General features: G+C 37.0%; 1 protein-coding gene across 1 annotated transcript in view; it reads right to left on the bottom strand.

Moving 5' to 3' along the window:
- Positions 1-27,855, bottom strand: part of ITFG1 (integrin alpha FG-GAP repeat containing 1) — a 303,068-nt gene that overhangs the window by 37,525 nt on the left and 237,688 nt on the right. The window contains exon 14 of the mRNA XM_003280410.3: positions 12,319-12,397. Coding sequence (XP_003280458.2) covers positions 12,319-12,397 — 79 coding nt within the window. The remainder of the gene's footprint in view (positions 1-12,318; positions 12,398-27,855) is intronic.

Below are 27,855 nucleotides of genomic sequence, written 5' to 3'. Positions count from 1 at the left end.
AGGCGTAATAATAGGCTATAGCAGCAGTCCCCAACCTTTTTGGCACCAGGAACTGGTTTTGTGGAAGACAATTTTTCCATGGACCCCATGGACCGGGGGTAGGGGATGGTTTTGGGATGATTCAAGCACATTATATTTATTTTGCATTTTATTTCTATTGTTATTACACTGTAATATATAATGAAATAATTATACAACTCACCATAATGTAGAATCGTGGGAGCCCTGAGCTTGTTTTCCTACAACTAGGTGGTCCCATCTGGGGGAGACAGTGACAGATCATCAGGCATTAGATTCTCATAAGGAGTGCACAACCTAGATCCCTGGCAGTGCTGCGCATTTCACAATAGGGTTTGCACTCCTATCAGAATCTTATGCCGCCACTGATCTGACAGGAGGTGGAGCTCAGGCCATAATGTGAGTGATGGGGTGTGGCTGTAAATACAGATGAAGCTTTGCTTGTTTGCCTGCTGTTCACCTCCTGCTGTGTGGCCCCTTTCCTACCAAGCCAGGGACCCATATGGTCCAGGGGGTTGGGGACCCCTGAGCTATACCATCTAGTCTAGGTGTGAAGTAGGCTATACCATCTAGGTTTGTGTAAATACAATCTATGATGTTTGCAGATGAAATAGCTTAACAATGCATTTTGCAAAACTTACTCTCCCTATTAAGCTATGCATGACTATAATTGATAGTTTCACGAAATTTACCACACAAAAAATTAAAATGGCATTTCAAATTCAGAGGGGCCACTGCTAATTATTCATTTGTACATTTCTACATAGTAGGGATTAAAAATTAGAAATAATTTGATAGCTCTCTTTGCCCCAGGAAAATGATATACCTTGAACAGATATTAACAAAAGTGATGATGACAATGATTAGTAACAACAACAAAAGTTTATTTCCTACATTATATTTTTAGATGTCATTACACTTGACGAAAACTTTCAATTATGGGGATATGGAGAAGCTGAGTTACTTATAGGTCATTTAGGTCAGTGGCTCCTAAATACCTAGTAAGTGTTAAACCAGAGAAAAAAGAGAAAATATAATATGTATACTTCAAACTTTGTGTATAATTATAGTTGTAAAACGTCCTTATCTAAGATTTCTCAGGCTCCTTGGACTCCTGAAGGAGCCCCTGGGACGTTATTAGAAATGAAAATTCTGGGGCCCCATAGCAGACCTACTCAGCTGAAACTTTGGTGGTGGGGCCCGGAAAGGTGTGTTTTAATTAACTCTCTAGGTGATCTGATGTATGCTGATGTTTGAGAATCATTATTCTAATCGAAGCCAAAAATGTACTAAACAAACGATATATGCATCAAAGAGAAAGCTGTAATACATCACCAATTTACTAAATTCCTGGCTCATTTTCCCAATAATATGTTTTAAAAGTCCTACTGGATAATAACAATGGACATCAGGATTTTTAAAAACAACAGAGTTTGACAACCACTGCCAATAAGGAGAATATTTGTTCTCTACAGATTTAATGACAGCTGCACTATATACCTGCTAGTGGGACCCAAACACTTATTTTCAGAATAATTATATCATCTTTCCTAAAATTAATGGAACTTCATGAGAAGAAAGAGAATTTGAATTTATATTTAGGATAATTTTTTTTTTTTTTTAGACGGAGTCTTGCTCTGTTGCCAGAGCAACAGAGCTGGAGTGCAGTGGCGAGATCTCGGCTCACTGCAAGCTCCGCCTCCCGGGTTCATGCATTTCTCCTGCCTCAGCCTCCCAAGTAGCTGGGACTACAGGTGCCCGCCAACATGCCTGGTTAATTTTTTGTATTTTTATTACAGACAGGTTTCACCGTGTTAGCCAGGATGGTCTAGATCTCCTGACCTCGTGATCCGGCTGCCTTGGCCTCCCAAAGTGCTGGGATTAACAGATGTGAGCCACTGCGCCCTGCTAGGAGAAAATTTTTATTTTGCCCTTATTTAGAACTAAAAATATCTTACTGAATTTATATTTGTATCAAATCCTTATTCTCACAGTTTCTTGATTGTAAGACAACATGAATAAGGAGCTAACCAATGTGGTGGGATGAAGTGAGGACCCATGAATTCTTACTTCAATCAAGTTCTCAGCAAAAAAAGAAATTTATTTCACATGGGCACTCTATATATGTTATCTTACAATTAATCATGTTAATTCTGACAGTGGTCTAAAGTTTTATCCAAATCTTAGCAGTAATCTCACTAGCCCTTTAGCAAAAGGGCTGACCTTGTATTGTTTATCTTTGTATCCTCATCAAGGGGTCTGGCACAATACCATATATAAATAGATTTTCCTATTAAATTTATCATCTTGACTGTGTATCTGACATTTAGTATGTTTAAACCTTTTTCCATGTAAGCAGAACTACTTTTAAAAGGTTTTCAGTAATACACAGTACTAACAGTTTTACCATACAAAGCAGACATAACAGTGTTACTTATAGTCCCAGATCAGAACATGTAGGGCTAACTCATAGGCTGAACGCTAAGAAGTAAATAGTACTCCCTGTCACATGTTTATATGAGGCTATTGTTATTCTTTTATGTTGAACTAGATAATAGTAGACATTCATTCTTTAATTAATAAATACTTTATAATTTCTTTTAGTGATATCCGAATAAAAGTTGAGATGAGGTGGCTATTTATTATTAAGAGGTAAATTATCTCTTTCACCTAGCAAGGTACCATTTAATACACTCAAGTAGTTTAGGAAAGGAGAAACTAGTGGTCTGAAGAATTTAACGTTGAAAGAAAATTACACCACAACATTGATAAACTCAGGATTGGTTTTCAGATTAGAAAACTAAATATTAGAAACAAAGATGGCATAGATAAAACGTTTAAAACCCCTTCTCATAATTTTTAAAATGTCTGCTGTTCCTTCACTGATAACACTAATCAGTATTCTTTAATGTTGTCCTAGCGTTAATTCTTTCCATATTCTACCTTGTGAATGTAATTATTTGAAAGGCTGCTGTGCAGGTGTAACTTAAAAAAAAAAAGAGAAACATAATGGGAAAGCACTTAGATAACAGGTATTGCTTCAAGCAGAAATCTTAAAACATCTGGGGGTGCTCAACAACAACAAAACAGAAAAAAATGGGCCTAGGTCTTGAATAGATATTTTTCCAGAACAAATATACAAATAAATGGCCAATAAGCAAATACAATACGTGCAATATTAGGAAAATGCAAATCAAAACTACAATGGGATCCCACCTCACACCCAACAGAATGGCTATCAAAAAGTAAAAATAAATGTTGGCAAGAATGTAGAAAACTGCACCCTATGTACTGTTAGTGGAGTATAAAATGGTGTGTAGACCTACCATGGAGAATGGTATAGTGGTTCCTTCAAAAATTACACAGAAGTATCATATGATGCAGCAAGTCTGCTTTTGGGTATATACCCAAAAGAACTGAAAGCAGGGTGTCCAAGTGATATTTGTACACCCACGTTTATAGCAGGATTACAAGAGCCAAAAGGAGGAAGCAACCCAAGTGTCCATGAACTGGGGGAATGAATAGAAAAAATGTGGAATATACCTAAAATGAAATATTATTCAGCCTTAAAGGAAGAAAATTCTGAGACATGCTACACTGATGCACCTCAAGGACTTTATGCTAAGTGAAATAAACCAGTCACAAAAAGACAAATACTGTGTGATTCCAATTACATTTGGTACCTAGAGCAGCAGTCCTCAAACTTTTTGGCACCAGGAACTGGTTTGGTTCCGTGGAAGATGATTTTTCCACGGACCAGGGGATGGCTGGGATGGTTTTGGGATGATTCAAGCACATTACATTTATTATGCACTTTATTTCTATTATTATTACATCGTAATATATAATGAATTATACAACTCACCATAATGTAGAATCAGTGGGAGCCCTGAGCTTGTCTTCCTGCAACTAGACAGTCCCATCTAGGGGTGATGGGAGATAGTGACAGATCATCAGGCACAGATTCTCATAAGGAGCGTGCAGCCTAGATCCTTCACATGAACAGTTCACAATAGGGTTCATGGTCCTGCAAGAATCGAATGCAGCGGCTGATCTGACAGGAGGCAGAGCTCAGGCTATAATGCGATTGATGGGGAGCAGCTGTAAATACAGATGAAGCTTTGCTTGCTCACCTGCTGCTCACCTCCTGCTATGTGGCCCAGTTCCTAACAGGCCATGGATTGGTACTGGCTTGTGGCCTGGGGGATGGGGACCCCTGACCTAGAGTACTCAGATTCATAGGGACTGAAGGTAGAATGGTACATGCCATGGGCTGGAGCAGGAAGGAAATGGGGAGTTAGTGTTTAATGGGTACAAAGTTTCAAGTCTGCAAGGTGAAGTGCTCTGGAGAGTAATGATGGTGATGGTTGCACACAATGTGAATACACTTAGTAGTACTGAACTGTATACTTAAAATGGTTAAGATGATATATTTTATGTTCATATGTATTTCACCACAATTTAAAACAAAAATGAAAAGTCCCCACCCCAGCCAAATATGGGGGTGATGCTAAGAAAAACTGTCCATGGTCCCATATAGAAATATAATTTTGTCCAATACATATATTATTAGCATTTTTATCCCCAGTAAAATCTTTCCATGGCATCTGACAGCCCACTTGTTATAGCTAAATCTTGTCAACCACACCTATACCAACCCTTCCGAAGATTCACCCTTAGTAACCAGCTTCCATAACAAAATTTTCAAAACAACTACTTTATGATTTCAACGTTTGAATTTCTGTGAGTCATTCCTTCCCTCAGTGACTCCAACAGGTACCTTAAAATTAGCTGACTTTCTAAGCTTAGATTATTTCTAAGATACACATCATATTCTCTTTTCTTCCTAAACTGCTTCTAAAGATAATAAATTCAGCATTTCAGCTAATAGAAATGCTTTCGTATTTTGTTAGCTTTTGGTTTTTAAAACATTTGTTTATATTTCTATTATAGCTCTTTTAACTATTTCTTGTCTGACTGTTATGCTAAGGAGGTATGCATACACACATCATTTGTACGAGGTGGTAATAAAAGTAAAATAAGGTTTAATGAACCACTGACAGGCAGAGCAGTAGCTGAATGCCTGGGTCCCTTTCCCCTCACCATCCTGTATTATTAAGGTGCACGCATCAACTGCAGCAGGATGCACCATGGAAAATACTCAAGTGCCCCAGTCTTTGTGGCATTTTAAATTTTATATGGACATTGGAAGAAGACTGGGAATATCTAGAAGACATGAGAGCTTCCTGGTTGAGAAAACTGTCTTTGTTAGAAAGGAGGAGTGTCAGGAACTAAGCTTCAATTATTAGGCTGTTGTGTTCTCTAAACTCATGTGCTGAGCCAGCACTTTGCTAAACTATCAAAAGACAAGTCCCAGGACCATCAGATGCACCTCTCCTGCCTCTCCAAATCTTTTCCTAATTCATCTGTCTGTTTACAGTGCCATATGATGCCTGGCAAATAATATTACTATTTACATAGGAAGGTGGGAAGGATTTCCAAATATCCATAGAAGTTTGGAATCATAGCTGAATATTCATAAGTTTATAAAGTTTTATAGTCTATATCAGGATTTCTCAAGTCAGCACTGTTGACATTTTGGGATGGATAATTTTTTGTTGAGGGAGCTGTCCTATTTTTTTTTTTTCTGAAAGAGATTGTACAGAATTTGAAGTTAACTCTATTTTATTTTATTTTTTTGAGAGGGGGTCTTGCTGTGTCACCCAGGTTAGAGTGCAGTGGTGCAATCGTGGCTCACTGTAACCTCAACCTCCAGGGCTCAAGTGATCCTCCCACTTCAGCCTCCTGAATCGCTGGGACTATGGGCACATGCCACTACATCTGGCTTATTTAAAAAAAAATTTTTGTAGACACAGGAGCTCACTATGTTGCCTGGGTTGGTCTCGAACTGCTGAACTCAAGTGATCTTTTCGCCTTGGCCTCCCAAAGTGCTGGGATTACAGGCATGAGCCATCGCACTCTACCAGTTAACTGTATTTTAAATGTGTGGTATAATTCTTACCACTTGGGTCTACCTATTTCTTTTTCGCAAGTTTTAAAATTATGAACCCAATTTCCTTAGTAATTTTAAGATTATTCAAATGATATATTTTATATTGGATAATTTGTGATAATTTGTGTTTTTCAAGCAGTTTGTCCATTTCTTCTAAGATGTCCAATGTATGTGCATATTATTCCCTTATTATCCTTTTGATATCTTCAGGGTCCACAGTGAGTCATCTCATTCATTCCTGACACTGGCAATTTATGTCTCCTCTCTCCTTTTTTTTTGTCAGTCCTGGTACAGATTTGTCAATTTTATTTATTTCCTGTTTAACTGATTTTATCTTTTGTTTTTCTGTTTTAAATTTCAATAACTTCTGCTCTTATTTATTTCCTTCCTCTTGTTTACTTTAGGTTTGCTTTTCTATTCATAGGTTGTTGAGGTGGGTGCTTACGTTATTAATTTGAGACTTACTCTTTTCTATTATACACATGCATTGTTATAATTTTCCTCTCAGCACTGCTTTGGCTGTGTCCCCAAGTTTTTGATATGTTGTATTTTTCTTTTCATTCAGCTCAATGTATTTTGAAAATTTCCCTTGAAAATTTCTCTTTGACCTCCGGATTATTTAGAAATATGATGTTTAAGTTTCAAGTGTTTACAGATTTTACTATATTTCTGTTGTTGATTTCTATTTTAATTTCATTGTGGTTGGAGAATACTCTCTATGGTTTCACTTGTTTAAATTTTTTGAGGTTTTTAAATTAAAAATTTTTTAATTGTCCAGAACTCAGTCTATTTTAGTATATGTTCCATGGGCATTTGAAAAGAATGTATTGCTGTTGTTGGGCAGATTATCCTATAAATGTCTACTAGATCCTGTTGGTTGATGATATTGCTGAGTTCTGTATCCTTGCTGATTTTCCAACTGTTTGCCAAATCTTGAGAGAGAGATACTGAGGTCCCCAACTATAAATATAGATTTGTCTATTTGCCTTTCAGTTCAATTTTGGCTTCATACATTTTGCAGCTCTGTTTTTTGATGCAATTAGAATTGCTATGTCACGGGAGGGGAGAGGGGCTGAAGGTTGAGCTGATTACTAATGGCCAGTAATTTAATCAATAATGCCTCCACAATGATGCTTCTATAAATCCCAAAAGGATAGGATTTGGAGAGCTTCTGGGTTACTGAATACATCCATGGGCTAGGAGTGTGATGCACCCCAAGTTCCACAAGACTTGTGCTCAGGACCCTTCTGAACCTTGCCTTATGTATTTCTTCATGTGGCTGTTGATCTGTATCCTTCATAATATCTTTTATAATAAGCCAGTACATGTAAGTAAGTGTTTCCCTGAGTTCTGTGAGCCATTCCAGCAAATGACTGAACTTGATGAAGGAGTGAGTCATGGGAAACGCCAATTTATAGACTCTCCATCAGAAATACTGGATGCCTGGACTTGTGATTGGCATCCAGAGTGGGGAAAATCTTGTGAGACTGGGCCCTTAACTGTGGGATATGAGTCAGCCTCCAGATAGTGTCAGAATTGAATCAAATTATGAGATACCTAGCTTGTGTTGGAGAACAGGTTGATGTGGGGTAAAACCCTACACATCTGGTCACAGATGTGTTCTGTGTTGAATGAGTGTGTGTCGTAGAAGACATTTTTTTCCCCTACATCACAGCATGTGATTGTTTAACATCACTTCTTGCGTAGACTAAAGGTACACAGAAGGCAAAGGTTACTTATGTTTTTCTCAGATATATTAACAAATAGTAACCACAGAGGAAAAAGGAAAATGATTTTGTTCTGGATTTAAACAGTAGGACCAAATAAGTAATTTATGGGGTAGAAAAGCAATTCTTGATCTAATAATGTTATTATTCATAAATGACCAACAACTCACTAGTCTACAAAATTTTGCCAATGTACTCCATTCTACTAAGTTCTTATCAAATATTGTTTAGGCAATTTGGATGCCCATTGCAGATCCCTGGCTAATTTATAAGAGTAGTAAACAAAATCCTAGATTCAAAACCAGAGGAGTTTAAGCTCCTAAAAAGTTCATAATAAATGTACTTTATTTTTATTTTTTAAATCTGTTACAGGAACTATTATTTAGAAAATTAATGACTCCTCTGTAATGTAACTCTCTAATAATGTTTGGCCATTCAGGCTTTGCTAGGAAATGGAGTAAGACTGCAGAGTAATGGGTAAGAATGATAATCTATCTGTAAGCAATAGGATAGTTGGGCCAGGCCTTTACTGAATAATATTAATTTATGTTGTTGTTGTTATCTCTCTCTGGCAGTGGTTTTCAAACTTTTCTGATCACAGCCCACAATAAAAACTACATCCTATGTTATTACCCAGTGTGAAAACACACACACACACACACACACACACACACACACACACCTAAACAAAAATTTCATGAAACAATACTTTACTATCTGGGACGTACTCTGATCAATAGATTGTTTTCTACTGTTCTCTTTTATTCTATTAAGTAAAATACTCTAAAAGCTACTACATTAATTTTATGACCCGCTAATGGGTAGTGAGTGACTCTCAGCTGCTCTAGGAGAAAACCAAGGTTGTAGTTTCCGAAATACATAAATGTAGTCATCCTCTTCCTACAGTGGAACATTCTCTGCTGATGGGGTAGGATGGGATGGAAGGTACGGTTTAACCAAGTAATGTTTCTTTGGAGTTCAACATGCTTAACATTTAAACTGGGAATTTTCATCCTTTAAAATTTGGGGCAGGGTTTCATGATGGCACTCCCTCAGTCAATTAAATTAAGTGCTACTTCCTTGCTTAGAATACATTTTTATGCATGAAATACAGTATATGTTTGAAATATTTTAAAAGCTTTTTCTTAAATTAAAAAGCAATATATATTTAGTAAACAAAAATACAAAGAAATATGTAAAATCCAAAAACCAAGAGATAATCATAGTAACATACGTTATTTTGTTTATATATTTGTCCTACACGCAGACATACTTAAAAATCACACACATACAATTTGCATTCCCATGACCAAGAGATAATTGTGGTAACATTTTATGTGTCATTTTGTTTAGATATTTTTCCTACACACAGACACACTTAAAATAACACACATAAAATTTGGATTTTACATGCAGATGTGTCTTCCTCCAACTATTATAAACATCAAAAGTTATCTTAAAATATTTTGTAGGCTGGAGAATATTATAAAATGGGATAATTTATTATATCTCTATTTATAGACAGATTTTTTCAAGTTTGTGAGGGCTTTTTATTTTTGTTTACGGTGTTCTGCCATGAAAATTTATGCATTCACTTGATTTATGCACTCAACTACATTTATTTTTACCTTAGATATTTTTTCATTTCCTTTTATATCTACAAATTCCCTCCCAGTTTTCTACTCCAATCTAGAGACAGGTAAATATTAGATATAATAAGAATAAATCTAATGTTCCATTACAGTTTTGGGGTAGATTTTTAAAAATCATGCTAAGTAAATATTGTTCCATTCACTTAAAAAATAGTAATGGGTAGTGAATATTATTGAATGGAGTTCAATACTAGGTGCCAATGTCTACTTTGCAGTATAAGTTTGGTGAAAATTTTGTTGACTTAATCAACAATCACATTTTTTTTTTTTTTTTTGAGATGGAGTTTTGCTCTTGTCACCCAGCTGGAGTGCAATGCCCTCAGCTCACTGCAACCTCCGCCTCTGGGTTCAATGAGTCTCCTGCCCCAGCCTCCCGAAGTAGCTGGGACTACAGGCATGTGCCACCACACCTGGCTAATTTTTTTTTTTTGTATTTTCAGTAGAGACGGGGTTACAACATTTTGGCCAAGCTGGTCTCAAACTCCTGATCTCAGGTGATCCGCCCACCTTGGCCTCCGAAAGTGCTGGGATTACAGGCATGGGCCACTGCACCCAGCGCATCTTTTTTAAACAATGAAAAAGAACTGAAAACTAGTCACAGTTATAGAAATGTACAAAGTGGAAAGTGAATCTCTTGAAATTGTGTTCCTCAAGATAAATGTTAATTTTTTATTAACTTTTTTTCTATGAAGTGAGAATTATTTTATTATGTATTTATTTTTTTTTTTCGAGACAGTCTTACTCCTTCACCAAGGCTGGAGTGCAGTGGTGTGATCTTGGCTCACTGCAACCTCTACCTCCCAGGCCCAAGCAGTTCTCATGCCTCAGCCTCCTGAGTAGCTGGAATTACAGGCGACCGCCACCACGCACAGCTTTTGTATTTTTAGTGGAATGGGGCTTTGTCATGTTGGCCAGGCTGGTCTTGAACTCCTGACCTCAAGTGAACCACCCGCCTTGGTCTCCCAAAGTGGTGGGATTACAGGCAGGAGCACCTGGCCTGGATTATTCATTTAACTGCACAAAATTATATGCAAATAGATGTTTACTTTTGTATTGTTGTATTATAGTAAAACAAAAAATAGAGGATTGGCTAGAGAGCTATTGTATCTATACAAAATAGCCCCAAAGAAATCAGGATTATCTGTATGAACAGACATGGAGAGATGTATACAATGTATCATTATATGAAAAAAAAGAAAAAGTATTTTAAAAACTGATGCACTGCTATAATAATTAAGAGATTTTCCCATTTTAAACCATCAGTGCATTCCTTAGATAATCATCCACTTGATTATGTTAAGTAAGCAATTCTTTAAAAATACAGACAAATTTAAGTTGTTAGGTTTTAGATAGGATTTTCATTGATATCCCACCAGTGAACTTAGTTTTTGGTTTTGAGTATGCTGGCTCTGCCCGAGTTATACTAGGTTCATGAAATGCAGTAATGAAATGCAGGTTCATCTTGTCATCTTGTATTCTGGAACATCTTACCTAGCACTGAAATCATCTGCATCTTCAAAGTCTAAAAGAATTAACTGATAAAACCAGCTGGTCCCAGAGCCTTTTTTGTAAAGGTTTAATATGCACATGAATTAAAAACATAAAGAAGTAATTTGTTCAAATTATCTATATCCTTATTTATCTTGAACTGCTGTGACTGACAGTGGTATATTAAAGTATAATTGTGGCCAGGTGCAGTGGCTCACACCTGTAATCCCAGCACTTTGGGAGGCCGAGGAGGACTGATCACAAGGTCAGGAGATCGAGATTATCCTGGCTAACACAGGTGAAACCCTGTCTCTACTAAAAATATAAAAAATTAGCCGGGTGTAGTGGCAGGTGCCTGTGATCCCAGCTGCTCGGGAGGCTGAGGCAGGAGAATGTTGGGAACCTGGGAGGCGGAGCTTGCAGTGAGCCAAGATCACGCCACTGCAGTCCAGCCTGGGCAACAGAGTGAGACTCTGTCTCAAATAAATAAATAAATAAATAAAGTATAATTGTGTTTGTCAATTTCTCCTTGAATTTTTAAAAAAATTTTGTTATATGGAATGTTTCTGTGCTGAAGCAAGCAGTACAACTGAGACTCTTAAATGTGTGCAATTAGCTAAAAAAGTAAACTCATTCTGGGGTATATTTGATTCAGTAAGGCCATTACATAACATGGCAATGTCCATATAATGAGTTCTTCCTTTTTTTTTGGCCAAAAAAATAGAGGAGTGACAGCAACTCCGCTTATACTTCTTCATGGTTAAAACTCTAGGCATCTTAAAAGAAGCATATTCAGATTCCTTTTCTTATTTAGATAACTGAAATTATCACAGTTGTATTTACTGTAATTTGGATCTAACCTCAGTCAGCCATCTGTTAAAAGCAGACATCCTTTGCTCAATGTTATTTCTCTTTTTGTCTTAATTGCATTTTCCTTTATTATTTATTTAAATGTATAACCAGATTTTTTCTTTATAATAATATATCAAAAAACCCTCTCTATATATTACAGCTTCTATTCTACATATAAAAAAACTAGGAGTAGTTTATATTATAGTATTAATTGGATTCTTAATTTATACGTCTTCTAAGATGAACTTAATTAACTAATTTGCACTTCACTTTCTGACCAAGTTAACACAAGTAATTTCACCCAATCTCTCTGCTACTTCAACTAAAAAATAAGGAGGATAATGAGTTGGCTCCATCATAATAGGGATATACGAAGAATTGAAAGTGAACATTTTTTGTATAAGAACCTTTTATAATCTACCAAAGTAAGTCTATGGAAAGACTAAGTATAATAAAAGTGAAGATGTTATTAAGGAGTGTGAAAACATAATTTTTTTCCACCAGTTTACCTTGCCAATATATTGACTGAAGAAGCTTTATACATTATGGACATTGTATCTGGTCTTACCTGATCCATTTTTCAGATACCCATTTGCATCTACAGTTGTATACATGATATAAGGTCCAGGCTGATTCACTCCAAAGGGCTGCAATAGAAAAAAAAATAGTTAAGGCTTGGAAAATAAGTCAATTATTGGAAGTTTCAGGCAAATCTCTTTCAAAGCAAAAAATTCTTACACAGATGACAGTTACCTAGAGAGACCCCTTCCATAAACAGCACATCAAAAGAAAACCTGTTGTTTCCTAGGATCTTAGTGTTAAAAAATAATAAACAAAAAGAAAACCTGATTAGTAGAAAATTCTTAAGACTTTAAATGATTTAATAGTTGCATTTATTTAGTTTGTTATTTTAACTGGGTATTTCTAAGATCAAATATTCTGTTGAATATAGCATTGCTTTTTCCCTTCAGGGAGGGATTGGACATGGTTTACATTTTCCCACTAAAATATCAACATAAATAAAATCCATCCACAATAATTACAATAGAATAAAAAATACTGATGATTAGTTCCACCACATTTAAACTGCTGCACATTTGGATAATACATTATTTTTCATTTAAGAAAATTCTGATGGATTGACAGTGCCTCAATTACAATGGTGAGGTCTATCTCTAACTTGTTTGCTATTTCTGGAACATTCCTCAAACCTTGAATAAAATGATATACTCCTTCTCTTTAGAAACCAAGGCTAATTAAATAGAACATAAAGAAACCGAGGATTGTAGTGGACATCCTAAGATGACAAAATGTTTAAGAAATGCTTTACATTCTTTTGAATATTTTTCACAGCATCAAAATTCTACTGATCTTCCCAGAAAAGTACAGAAAAGTTAATAATGACATTTAGATAGGCTACCGACGCTTTAAAAATGATTTTTCTCCAGGATGATGAGAAGTAATATGATTTCATCAACATCACAATTGCCTGACTGATATTTTAAGATCTTTAGAAGTCCATATGCTTCCAATGGCTATGAGAAAACAGGTTGCTATAAGGATGGAATTACTCATAAGACATTATTAATTGATTAAATGATTCATGAAGAAATCACAGAAATACGCAAAATAAACTTAAGAAACATTTTTATGTGGAAAGATGAATATTATGCTTTGTACTACACACTACTTTCATGAGAGAATTAGCAAAATGTTGTCTCTACATTCTTATTTTGCAGATGGGCAAGGAAAAGCATTGTTTTCTTTCCTACCTGTATTCAGTTAAAAAATCAGGTCAGCATGTGTCTGATACGAGTCCTAAAGCTGAAGCTCACCTATCATCATGGGCGAGTCATTCTGTTATTTGAAGACAAGGTCTAGAAATCCTGATCCAGTTCCTCTACACAGTGGTTCTCAAAGCGTGTTACAAGAAATTCCTGGGGGTCCCAAATTACCTTCAGAAGGTCACATTAGGTAAAAACCATTTTCATAATGATACTAAGACATCATTTGCGTTTTACACTGTGTTAACATTTGTACTAACAGAGCAAAAGCAAAGACATGGGTAATTAGCAGTGGCACCAAACAACGGATATTCTGACTTGGATATTTAGCTAACATTTTCTTGAAAATGGACAAAGTGAGTCTGTCACTTTCAGAAAAACAAATGACAGTATTTGTCACTAATGATAAAATTTGAGCTTCTAAGTGAATATTGTAATTTTGAAAAACTTGTATCTGCCACTGTGAGCCTGATATCTTCCCAATACTTAAGAAACTGTTCTGAGGCAATCAGTGGTAATATTAACAAATGTTATTTAAAAATATCATACAATAAAATGTGTTAACATGAGGAAGATCTGCATAACTCAGTAAACCAAAATTTCCAAAATTACCAATGCATGATAGTACAAAACCATTCATGGGTAAAAGATCCATCTAAAGTGCAAGGTAGACCAATATATTTTAGTGTAACAGAGTAGTGTAGAATCACTTCTGGAATGGTAAGGACCTCAAAAACATCTGCTCCTCAATAAAAGCAATGAGAATACTGGCAGAAAGTTGTTGAAATCAACTTTTTCAGAACTTTGCAAGAATCCAAGGAGCATTCATTTAAGAAAAATAGCTGAATTTTGGTAAGAATAATTACCTCTGTTGTGTTTTAAATTGCTGTATTTCCATGTCTCTCTCCCCAGCTCTGAAGTAGCCTTGAAAACCAACAGCTTTGCAACTAGGGTAGCTATGAAAATGAAGAGCCTACCAGGTACTGGAGGGGACAGAACAGGTTTAGAGCTCCCCAAAGATCCATTCCCAGAGAAATGTCACTATATGACCTTTCCAGAAGCTCCCTGAAAAGCTCTATTCTCAGGGTTTGTCTTTTTTTAATGGACTGAGAGCTTGCTCTGTGTGAACAAGCTCCATCACTGTAAAGTTTCTTGAAAATAATCATCAGCAATTATTTAACATTGCAGCTGCCTGAGGCAGTGATTTTCAGCTGGGGTTAATCAGAGGTTGACCAAATCTTAAAAGGAAAAATGGAAATGAGATATTCATAGGGGACTCTGAAAAGCTCTGACTTATTTCTGGGAATCTAGAAGTCCATGAACATATGCAGCACTATGTTCATGCCCAGAAAGACTGGAGAAGGGCCTAACCTCTCATTTAAGGAAATCTCTGGCCATCACAGCTGGCCATTAAGCTGAGTGGCAGCTGCAGTGGCCACACACAACAAAGAATGAAGACTTTACAGTATTAGTCTGGGAAAGTTACTGAACAAACAGCAATAAGAGCAAAAACCACAAACCCAGGCAATGGGAGAAATCTGGGAAGATTTCTGGAGTTGACATATAGTTAAAAATGTCCAGTTTTCAACAGAAAAAATTATGACATGCAAAGAAACAGTATGGCTCATACATTGAGGAAAAAAAACAGTCAAAATAAACTGCCTTCAAGGAAGCACAGATGTTAGATTTACTAGGCAAAGACTTTAAATCTGCTATAATAAACGTGTTCACCAGTCTGGGCAATATGGGGAGGCCTTGTCTCCATGAAAAGTTAAAAAAATTAGCTGAGCGTGGTGGCAAGTGCCTGTGGTCCCAGCTACTCAGGAGGCTGAGGTTGGAGGATTGCTTGAGCCTGGGAGGTTGAGGCTGTCGTGAGCCATGATTGCACCACTGCACTCTAGCCTGGGCAACAGAATGAGACCTTGTCAAAAAAGAAAAGATACTTCAAAGAATTAAAGGAAAGGAAATCATGTCTAAATAACTGAAGACAATTATGAGAACAGTGTCTCACCACAGTATCAATAAAGAGAAATCACAAAATAGAACAAAACTGAAATTCTACAGTATAGTAACTGAAATGAAAAATTAACTAGCAAGGCTCAATAGGAGATTTAAACTGGCAAAGAAATAATCAGCAAAATTGAAGATATGTCAATTCATATTATCTAGTCTGAAGGACAGAAAAAAAGGGAATAAAAAAAATGAACAGAGCCTCTGACACATATGGAGCACCATTAAGAATGCCAACAATAATGGGAGTCACAGAAGAGAGGAGAGAGGTAGAAATATGTGAAGCAATAATGGCTAAAACTATCTAAATTTAATGCAACATTAACCTGTACACCCAAAAAGCTCAAAGAACGCCAAGTAGGGTAAACTCAAAGAGACCCACACCAAGATACATCACAGTCAAACCCTACCTATCATATCATAGTTAACATTTTGAAAGCCAAAGATTGAATGTTGAAAGCAGCAAGAGACAAGCAATTCATCACGGACAAGGTATCCTCAGAAGGATTAACAGCTCAATTCTCATCAGAAACCCAGGAGGCTAGAAGGCAATAGGATGATAAATTCAAAGTGTTGAAAGAAAAAGACTGTCAGCCAAGAAGTCTAAAATCCAGCAAAATATCCTTCAAAAATGAGGGGAAAGTTAACATATTGCCAGATAAAACCAGAAAGAACTTGTTATTAGCACACCTGACTTGTAGGAAATATTAAAGGGAATTCTGGCTGATCTGAAAAGACACTAGACAATAACTTGAATCCACACAAATAAATAAAGAGTACTGTTAAAGGTAACTAAGTATTCTGCGAAGATGAAGTTGGAAAAAAAAAAAAGGAACTGTTGGTAAATATAGTATAAATATATTTTTGTTTGTAGCTCTTTTCTCTTACCTGATATAAAAGACTGTTGTTTGAAACAATAATTATAAAACCATCTGGTTGGTCTCATAATGCTTGAAGATGTAATTTGTATGACAATAATAGTACAAATTGAGGGGGAGAGAATAAACTGAGATATGTTAGGGCAAAGTTTTTATCAGCTACTAAAATTAAGCTGGAATTAATATGAACTAGATTGTTTCTAAGTTACGATGTTAATTGTAATCCTGAGAGCAACTACTAACAAAATAACTTTTTTTTTTTTTTTTTTTTTGTGAGACCGAGTCTCGTTTTGTCACCCAGGTTGGAGTGCAGTGGCGCAATCTGGGCTCACTGCAACCTCCGCCTCCTGGGTTCAAGCAAGTCTTCTGCCTCAGCCTCCCAAGTAGCTGAGACTACAGGTGCGTGCGACCATGCCCAGCTAATTTTTTTTGTATTTTTGGTAGAGACGGGATTTCACCATATTGGCCAGGCTGGTCTCCAACTCCTGACCTCGTGATCTGCCTGCCTCGGCCTCCCAACCAAAGTGCTGGGATTATAGGCATGAGCCACCGTGCGTGGCCCAAAATAACTTTTTAAAAATAGAGTGAGGCTGGGTGCGGTCTCTACCAAAAATACAAAAATTAACCGGGTGTGGTGGTGCAGGCCTGTAGTCCCAGCCACTTGGGAGGCTGAGGCAGGAGAATGGCGTGAGACTGGGAGGCGGAGGTTGCAGTGAGCCTAGGTCACGCCACTGCACTCCAGCCTGGGCAACAGAATAAGACCCCATCTCAAAATAAATAAATAAATAATAAATAAATAAAATAAAATATAAAAATAGAGTGAAAGAAACAACAAAATTAAAATCATGTCCTAGAAAACAATATCCTAGAAAATGCATAGTATAAAAGGATGCAGTAATGGTGGAATTGAGGAACCAAGAAAATATGACATATAGAAAACAAAAAAATGACAGCCATAATCTGCCTTATCACTAATTTCATTTAATATAAATGAGTTAAATGCTCCTACCAAAAAGGCAAAGATTAACCAAATGGATAGAACAATATAACCAACTATATGCCACCTACAGAAGACACACATTAGATTCATAGACAACAGACAGGCTGAAAGTAAAAGCATGGAAAGTAAAAGGTATATCATGGAAAAAGAAATCAAATGAGAACTGGAATGGCTATGCTAATATCAGATCAAATACACTTAACACAAATTGTTTCTAGACACAATAAAAGACATTGTATAACGACAAAAGGGTCAATCCATCAAGAAGACATAACAATTATAAGCATATATGCACCTAGCCAGCATAGCCCCAAAGAATTTGAGGGAGAAACAGATAATTCAACAATAATAGTTGAAAACTTCAGTATACCAGTTTTAATAATGGATAGAAAAACTAGATAGAAGATCAACAGGAAAAAAGAAGATGTGAACAACACTGTAAACCAACTAGACCTAACAGACATGTAGAGAACACTGCATCTAACTCCCGCAGAGTACATATTCTTCTTAAACACACATGGAATGTTCTCCAGGAGGGACCTGGAGAACACAAAACAAGCTTTATGTTTTATGGTATGCTAGACCATAAAACAAGCTTTAGTAGATATAAAAGTATTGAAATTGTACAAATGATATTCTCTGATTGCAATAGAATTAGAAATCAACAACAGAAGGAAATATGCGGAAACTAAACAACATTTTAATAAATAAATACCAATGAGTACCATAACAAAGTAGGAAAAACTCATTGATAAAGTTTTAAAATCCACATTGCAATCAACGTTAAGAAACTGTCATTTGATGACTTTTGGCATATATCAATTATCTGAATAGGATTTTTTTTTTCATTTTTCTTTTTTTATTATTATTATACTTTAAGTTTTAGGGTACATGTGCACAATGTGCAGGTTTGTTACCTATGTATACATGTGCCATGTTGGTGTGCTGCACCCATTAACTCGTCATTTAGCATTAGGTATATCACCTAATGCTGTCCCTCCCCCCTCCCCCCCACCTCACAACAGTCCCTGGTGTGTGATGTTCCCCTTCCTGTATCCATGTGTTCTCATTGTTCAATTCCCACCTATGAGTGAGAACATGCAGTGTTTGGTTTTTTGTCCTTGCGATAGTTTGCTGAGAATGATGGTTTCTATTAAAACACTCCCTTATCTATTACATAGTTATGTGAGGCTGAATTTTTTTCATCTATTTCAACCAAGGCAACATACCACAAAAATCTGAATGTAAAAGGAGGTAAGGGAATATGCTATCTTCTATTACACTAAGCAGTAAAGAGATTTGTAGTAACATAAAGCAATGCCTCTCTTTCCCTAATATTTTAATATGAAAAATATAGTTTTAAAAAGAATAAAATTGGTTATGTTAATATAATGGGTTATCTTTTAAAAACAGTATCATTTAAAATTATTTCAGTTTTAATTTCAAATAAAGTAATGTCAGTAGATATATCTAACATAAAGAAAAGCTCTTTGGGGTCCATAGACCAAGAAGTTTGAGAATTGCTCTTCTACACCATCTGTAAAATGAACAATTCAATTCCCAATTTCCTTTCCCAACTGAAATGATACAACTGATACCTGGGCCTATAGGTCTTTTGGTTTTTTATCCCATATGTCATAGCATTAAACTTCATTTTTTTCTTCTAAAATAGTGCCACTTACCTCCATATGAATGTTTAGTACCAAATATACTAAAAATAGTTATGCTCACAAAAAATGCCAAGAGATCTGGAATAATTTTTACTTTGTGTTTCTTCTATACAATAAAGGTATAAGGAGTATTGCTGTATCTTTCATACCTTTTACATACTTGGGTTATATTAGGGCGTCCTTTTAAATGTCACATCTGATGCTTGTTCAAAAGAATTCAGGGAAGTTAAATTTAGACATATTAGTGATGGTTCAATTTTTCATACTATCAGTAAAAACTATCATTGGCACCCTTTTTCTCATTCTAGGATGTGTCACATTGATGTAATGCAGTTAAGGTGTTGTATCATATAGATTCTTTCTAACTAACCTGATTTCTTGTGTGCCTATTGTCTTATAAAATTGGGGTTGGAATACCTCTGTTTTCTTTAGAGACTTTTTTAGTAAGCCAAATGGTGGTTTCTATGTCAATGTCAATTATCTGATTGCCTAGGGTTTGTTTCAAGGTCTTGGGCTCCTACAATGGAGTGCAAATAATACTTCAGATCATTGGCTCTGGATGATGAAATAAAAATGGAAAAACATATAAAAGATATTGTATTAGGTATAATCAATAGGTATTATATGATATAAATTCATGATTCTAAAATATTAGAAAAATAGCTGACTTGTAGAATGGACTTAACTTTTCTCAAGGGTAATTTTTAAAAATCCTGTTTATTTTTTAAGTGAACACTCACTGGCATTTGTCTTTATCTTCATTAACGTTAGCTGTAATGCCCAATTTAGTTTAATATTGAAATTTTTATATTGTTTCTTGCTCATTTCTTTAAGACATTAAATAAAATATTATTTACTTTAATTTTGGTTATTTTCCTGTGAAAACTGCAAGGTATTTTCCCTCTGACTAAGGTAAGTAAAGGACTGTAAAAAGGCATATTAAATGCAGAAAATATCCATATCATCGTTTTTCTATCTTTGGTACAGGAAGCATGATATTATCACTGTCAGGTGTGACAAAAGAACGGCAAACAGAATTGAGGAGTGAGTAATATTTTAAGGAATGTCAAATAAATCAGTTATAATCAATAAATAGTGGTTGAAGTAATGCCTGCTATACTTTAAAGCACGGTAAAACAGTACCAAGTCAGATCATTCACTTCACCAAAATAAAGACAAGAAGGTTTTTTTTGTAGACAAGGTCTCACCCTGTTGCCCAGGCTGGAGCCCAGTGGCGCGATCACAGCTCACTAAAGCCTTGACTTGTGCTCAGGCGATCCTCCCACCTCAGCCTCCTGAGTACCTGGGATTACAGGTGTTTGCCACCACATGTAGCTAATGTAAAACATTTTTATTCTGTAGAGACAGGATCTCACTATGTTGCCCAGGCTAGTCAGACAAGTCTCGAACTCCTGGGCTCAGTCTTCTGCCTCAGCCTCCCAAAGTGCTGGGAAAGATAAATGTACTTGGCCTGTACTTTGTCAGAATGTTCCTAAATAGAACAGGTAAAAGCCTGAGACCCCTTCTGATTGAAAAGATTAAAAAGTTAAAGTCACCTTGTTCTGTTGCATATATTAAAAATTAATTGTTGTAACAATGGAAACAATTGTGTTTCATTAGGGGGTATTTCTGTGAGCATTAATAGGGAATGTTTTTCCTTTGCATCAGAGCTTTTCCAGAATGCATTTCTCTTGTAAATAGCTTGTAATTTATTTTTCAAGTTTTCATACTTAACAGTGAATATGCTATTGGGGTGAGAGATGCGATGGTAAACTTATCAATGACGGCCCATTAAAAAACAAACCAAATTCTAGAGAAAGCTCATTTATTCATACCTCAAATATTTGTTATGTAACTATGTGTCAGGCACTGTGCTGGGGAGTAAAGACTGAATAATCAATAAGACACAATCCTGAAGGGACTTAACACAGATACTCGCCCACTTTAAACTATAAGTGACAGTAGTAGGACTAGGCATAGGGTGCTAAGAAACAACAGAAAGTGCATCCAATTCTATGTCAAAGGAAAGCCAGGGAATGCTTTCTCAGAGGAAATATTGTCTGAGTGCCAACCTGAAGGTCACACAGAGCAAACTAGGAGAAGGTGAAGAAGAAAAGGCTTCGTTACAGAGGCAGGTGCAGGAGCAGGAGGTGACAGAACATAGCGGTTCAGAGATCTGATTATAGAGTTGTGGGAGGGCGTGAGGAAAAACTGCAAGAGATAAGGCTGAAGGGGTAAACCAGGGCTCTATCTCAGGAAACTAGATTTAGATCATATCTCAAGGGTAAAGGGTAGCCACTGAAGGTTTGTGTTTTAGAAAGATCACTGTTGTAGTATGTTTTTGAAGGACAGCTTAGATAACTGCAGCAGTCAGGCAAAAAAAAAAAAAAGTCCTGAAATAAAGTAATAGGACAGAGAGAAGGGACAGTTGTGGGGAAAGAATGATAATCTAGTAGATTTGGGAGACAAGGGAAAGGAAAAAGTGAGCCAGGGAACATGAGAAGAGGACTGGGTTTTGGGGGGTGGGGAACATTACATTTCAGGGTCCTTCCTTGTAAGGGACTTAGATACAAAGGTCTGATGTTCAGGAAAGTGGTTGAGATCACTTAAAGAGTTTAGAGTAGTTGCCGCTCATGTGCGGTTTCGTGTCCTGTGGTTTCAGTTACTCATTGTACAATACCATAATGTATTTTGAGAGATAAATATTCACATAACTTTTATTACAGTATATTGTTGTAACTATTCTATTTTATTATCAGTTATTGTTGTTGTTAATCTCTTACTGTGCCTAATTTCTGAACTAAGCTTTATCACAGGTAGGTACGTGTAGGAAAAACAAGGTCATAGGGTTCAGTACTATCCGAGGTTGCAGGCATCCACTGGGGATCTTGGAATGCGTCTTTGTGGATACGGGGGGACTATTGTATATATAGTGAGAAGAGAACCTAGGATGGAACCTGAACATGACCAACATTTAAAAGATAGGCAGAAGAGAAGTTCATAAAGAAACCCGGAAGAATGGCCAGAGAGGTAGGAGAAGAGCTGGGAAGAAAGAGCAGGAAGGCAGCCGAGAAAAGGGAGTGTTCCTGTAAGTGCTGGCGGTATCACATGCAGCTGCAGCGGCATAAGCTCAAAGGCTAGACGGTAACAGTGGGTTAAGGATACTGAGGTGAGGAATTTCAGAGATCCAAATGCAGGCAACTCAAGGAGTTTGGCTGAGAAAAGAGAGATAGGTAGTAGCTGGAGGGGATGTGGGTTTCAGAAGGTATATATGTATATATGTACAGATAAGAGACTCAGGCATCCTTAACTGCTGAAGCAAAGACACCAGCAGACAAGTGGAGGCCAGATACACAGGCCAAATAAACAGTGGAACAAGGCCCATAAGGTTCCTGGAGAGGAGGCAGGTGTGACCCACAGCACAGCTGGCGCACTGATTTTCAGTCAAGAGGAAAAGCAATGAGAATGGCTGTGGAGAAAGGGATTATATTTAGTGCTGCAGAGGTCAACTGACAAATTGTTATTATTATTATTATTTTTGAGACGGAGTCTCGCTCTGTCGCCCAGGCTGGAGTGCAGTGACCAGATCTCGGCTCACTGTAAGCTCCGCCTTCCAGGTTCACGCCATTCTCCTGCCTCAGCCTCCCAAGTAGCTGGGACTACAGGCGCCTGACACCATGCCCGGATAATTTTTTGTATTTTTAGTAGAGACGGGGTTTCACCGTTGTAGCCAGGATGGTCTTGATCTCCTTGATCTCCTTGTGATCTGCCCGCCTCAGCCTCCCAAAGTGTTGGGATTACAGGCATGAGCCACCGCGCCCAGCCCAACTGACAAATTATTAAGCACCAGCCCCTCTGTTAGATTCCAGGATATACTGGCAAGAAAAAAAGATACTGTTTTCTGCCTCCATGGAGCTCTTTGAAAGGAATGTGCACAGAGTCTTTTTGTATATGGGGAAGTCAAAGACTACTTTTAAACCGTCTGTTCTCCAAGGGGAAATATACTTATCTGGCTGCTTCTAGATTCATAATCCACAAAGTGGAAAAAGTCACTAGGCTTTGATGAAAAGAATTACCAAGTCACAGAGAAAAACACCATTATCTCCACTGACATAGTGAAAGGTCAGAATATGCCTTATACTGAGAATAAAAGATTTCAAAAATTAGTTGGATATTTGAAGGAAAAAAAATCAGAAAACAGGAATATAAATACTCTTGATTCCCAGATATTTATGGTAGCACTCACTAATAATACTGATATTTACCATATTGATATTTCATAAATTTGTGATGTTTAAAAAGATTTACACAGTAAGAAAAAGTCAAGAAGCCTAGTATACCTCTAGTCGTACCTGAAACACAAATGGAACACCAACATTTCTCAAAATATTTGGAACTTACTATCCCTACCAATATAGGGATGTTATAGAGGCAGGGGTATAAACAATAACACTGACAAATAATAGCAGCTAAACTTTTTGAGTGTTTATTGTGTATTAGGGCCTACTATGGTCTATCTACATTAATTCCTCTAATTTTAACAATAACCTTAAGGTAATGTGATAGGCAGAATAATGGTACTCCAAAGATGTCCATGTCCTAATTTCCAGAGCCTGCTGAATATACTGCCAAAAAGGACTTGGCAGATGTAATTAAAGATCTCAAGATGGGTAGAGTATCTTGCAATATCCAGGTGGGGCTAACGTAATCACAAAGCTCCCCATAGGAGAAAGAGGAAGGCAGTATGGGTTAGTGCCAGTGATTTGAAGATGCAACACTGCTAGCTTTGGGTATGGAGGAAAGGGCCATGAGCCAAGGAAGATATGCAGCCTCAAGAAGCTGGAAGAGGTAAGGGGATGGATTCTCCCCAAAGCCTCCAAAAAGGAAGGTAGGCTTGCTGACAACTTGATTTTAGTTCAGTGAAACACGGTTCAGGCTTCCAACCTCTAGAACTGTAAGAGAATAAATCTGTGTTGTGTTAAGCCACTAAGTTTACGTTAATCTGTCACAGCAGTGATAGGAAACTTACATAGGTTAGTTTTACAGACATGGAAAATGAGGCTTAACAGAAGTGAAATAACTTCTCCAAAATTACTGTAGATAGTTGAAGAGATTTGCATTTTATGGATTATTTTCTTTTTTGAAGTAGGAGGGAAGGTTAACTACTGAGAACTGGAAACTGGGAAAGTAGAAAGGGTATTAAATAGTTCTTATGAAGAAAGAGAACTTCTGGTATAGTAAGTAAAATGTGTATTTAAAACACATTGAAGTATTTAGAGATGATGGATTAGCCTTAAAATACTCTAGAGGGAGGAGTGGGTGGGATGGGTAGTAGGTGGTGGTATGGGTGAAATAAAATTGGGCATATAATGATATTTTTGAAGTTGGGTACGGGCACAAGAATTTTATGTATTTGTTCTTGTTTTTTTTTTTTTTTTTTTGACAGTCTCATTCTGTTGCCTAGGCTGCAGTGCAGTGGCATGATCATGGCTCACTGCAGCCTCTACCTCCCCAGGCTCAGGTGATTCTCCACCTCAGCCTCCCGGGTAGCTCGGGTACAGGTGCACACCACCACACCCAGGTCATTTTTGTATTTTTTGTAGAGATGGGGTTTCAGCATGTTGCCCAGGCTGGTCTCAAACTCCTGGGCTCAAGTGATCCTCCTGCCTCGACCTCCCAAAGTGCTGGGATTACAAGCATAAACCACTGTGCCCAGCCAAGGAGTTTTATTATACTAATTTATACTTTCATAGATGTTTACAAATTTTTAAAACGTTAAAAAAATCAAGATAAAGAGCAATAAATGACACACAGGATACACTGATAAAAGCCATGAAGTAAAATGGACTAAAACAAACTTCAAATAAACCAAAACCAATAAAAATTCAAGGAGAGCTTCCAGTTTCTGGTCTGACATGTAAAGTTCTTTAATGTTGTCACTCTAGTTCTCATAATAAGAAAAAAGCAAAGAAACGGAAAATCAACAACTTTTCTTAGATCTTTCAGAGAACTAAGGTCACAGGACAAACTGCTACTCTGCAAACTGGAGAGACAGACAGGTGGAAACAGAGTCACAGCTTACAAGAAGCAGAAGCCCAAGAGCAGAAGATCAAAGATGGAGCCAATACAGGTAGGAAGACTTAACTGAAAAACTGCTGGAGGCCCAGTGTAGACTAGCTTGAGTGTTCAAAACTAAAAGGGTTCAGGGCAGGGGGGAATGCTCACACTTAACATTTTTATGAGTTTTACCTCCCGGAATTCCACCAGATTCTCACTGTGAAGACTGGAGAAAAATACCTTCATGTTTCCAGCAGTAGCATGAGAAGGTAACCATTCTGAAATATGCCCAGAGCTCTCTGTTTTCCCTAACAGCCTGCCTTCAAAGAAAACTTTTACTAGAGCTTAACTGACTTGGATTTAACAAAAGCCTAACTGACCTGGAGAAAGGGAAATACTCAACTTTAGCTCCCTCTCATCCTCCTGTCTCACCTATGTAGACAGGCAAGCTGAGAAGCACTTGTGAAGGTCACAGCCCAGGGACACAGGTTCACTAAAAGAGTGAGACCTAATGACAAGATGACAGAACACTTTTCCTATCCCAGTACTTCATCAGCTGGGCTCCTATATAACAGGAATTACAGCCCAAAGCACTGTAAGCATTATCTTTCATTTAAGAAGGAGTCTGTAGGGAAACCGACACACCAGAGGAGACAAAAACAAGGACACTAGAGGAAATAATTGCCTCCAACACAACAGCTACTGTGAACAGTATATACAACCTAATTCCTAGTCAGATCAACCTTAAAACTTCCACAGTAAAGGTCTGTCTACCTTAGTTCCCTTTACTTAATACATCATATCCAGCTTTCAATAAAAAATTACAGGGCATGCTGAAAGGCAAAAGACAAACCAAAACAAAAAGTCCAAAGAAACAAAGGAAGTATCAAAACAAGACATATTACAAAATATGTAAATACAGCAGACATTTTGGAATTATCAGACCAGGAATTTAAAATAACTATGATTAACATGCTAAGAGTGCTAACGGAGAAAAGTAGACAACATACAAGAACAGATGGTTAATGTAAGCAGAGAGATGGAAACTAAGAATCAAAATGAAATAGAAATAAAAAAACTGTAATAAATGAAGAATGCCTTGATGGACTCATTGGTAGATTGGACATGACCTACGAAAGAATCAGTTAAGCTTGACGATGCCAAAGGTGTAAATACACATAGTAGGAATACAAGAAGAAGAAAGAGAGAAAGGCAAAAGAATAAATATTTGAAGTAATAATGATTAAGCAATTTCCAAAATTCATGACAGACCTCAAGCCACAGAACCAGGAAGCTCAGAGAACACCAAGCAGGATAAATATTGAAAAAATCTATACCCAAGCGTATCATATTTGAACTGCAAAAAATCAAAAACAAAGAGAAAATCTTGAAAGAAGCCAGAAAAAAGAAATGAAAGAAAATATGACTTGGATTCCATATAAAACTGTGATATAATTAAAAAAAGCTCATTTGAGGTTGAAGACCATGAATTAGGGTGATATGGTTTGGCTGCGTCCCCACCCAAATCTCACCTTGAATTGTAATCCCCATAATCCCCACATGTCATGGGAGGGACCTGATGGGAGGTAACTGAATCACAGGAGTGGTTTCCCCCATGGTGTTCTAGTGACAGTGAGTTCTCAGGAGATCTGATGGTTTTATAAGCATCTGGCATTTCCCCTGCTGGCACTCATTCTCTCTCCTGCTGCCCTGTGAAGAGGTGCCTTCCACCATGATTGTAAGTTTCCTGAATCCTCCCTAGCCATGCAGAACTGTGAGTCAATTAAACCTCTTTTCTTTATAATTACCCAGTCATGGGTATTTCTTCATAGCAGCATGAGAATGGACTAATACAGAGGGGTAGTGCCAATACGCAGAGCTACAGGTTTTTCTTCAGAAATGCCCAGTATCCTAGGCATAGGAGGGAATAAGAGATAGCTGGACTAACCCAGGGTTGAAATTTTCCCAGGCAGGTACACTGGAAAGTCAGTGCTCTATAGGAGTTAAAGGTACTGGCAGAAGTAATGTTGGTGTGTGGTAACTAAATAAGGAGGTGGGCAAAGACAATACTGGGCTGATACAGGTCAAGAGACTAATGGTTTTAAAGTGGAACAGGTATAATTAGAGTAACAGAGTGGGAGGGCTGGAAAATAGGCTGTGGTCAGAGTTGGATAAATGAAATTAGGGTTTCAGAAGTGAAACCATTCTGGTAGATAAGGTCCGGGTTATGGCCATGGGAGTGAATAGCTAAAACTGAATATGAATAAAACACTCTCAAGTTTTCAAAATGGAGATGAAGGAATATGGGTGGGATCGGTTCATGAGCTGAGTAATTTTTTCCTCTTTCTTTATACCCGATAGTCTGCCTATCATGTGTGATAGAACACATAACCAGCAGAAGAGCTATTCAACTCATGAATTAACTCAAGTGGTAAAGAATACTATATGGGATGTATATTTTCTCTCTCAGCTTCACACTGGGTCACATCCAATATAACACTTTTTACTATGATCTGATGTCAAAGGAATATGAAGAAGAACCACTTTTTCAAGAAGTAAATAATTTCGCAAGTGGGCATACATTTGACATTTGTGATACTGGGTAAGTACACCGTGCATTTGTTTACATACTGATAAAATTGTGATCTATGATATCAGTAAAATATCAGAGAGAAGGAAAATGATATGTGTGAAGGGCAGCTCAAC

This window comes from Nomascus leucogenys, chromosome 2 (genome assembly GCF_006542625.1).
Source record: "Nomascus leucogenys isolate Asia chromosome 2, Asia_NLE_v1, whole genome shotgun sequence".
In the NCBI taxonomy this organism is placed as follows: Eukaryota; Metazoa; Chordata; class Mammalia; order Primates; family Hylobatidae; genus Nomascus; species Nomascus leucogenys.
The sequence above is the reverse complement of the archived record's forward strand: the minus strand, read 5'-3'. Positions and strand labels throughout refer to the sequence as shown.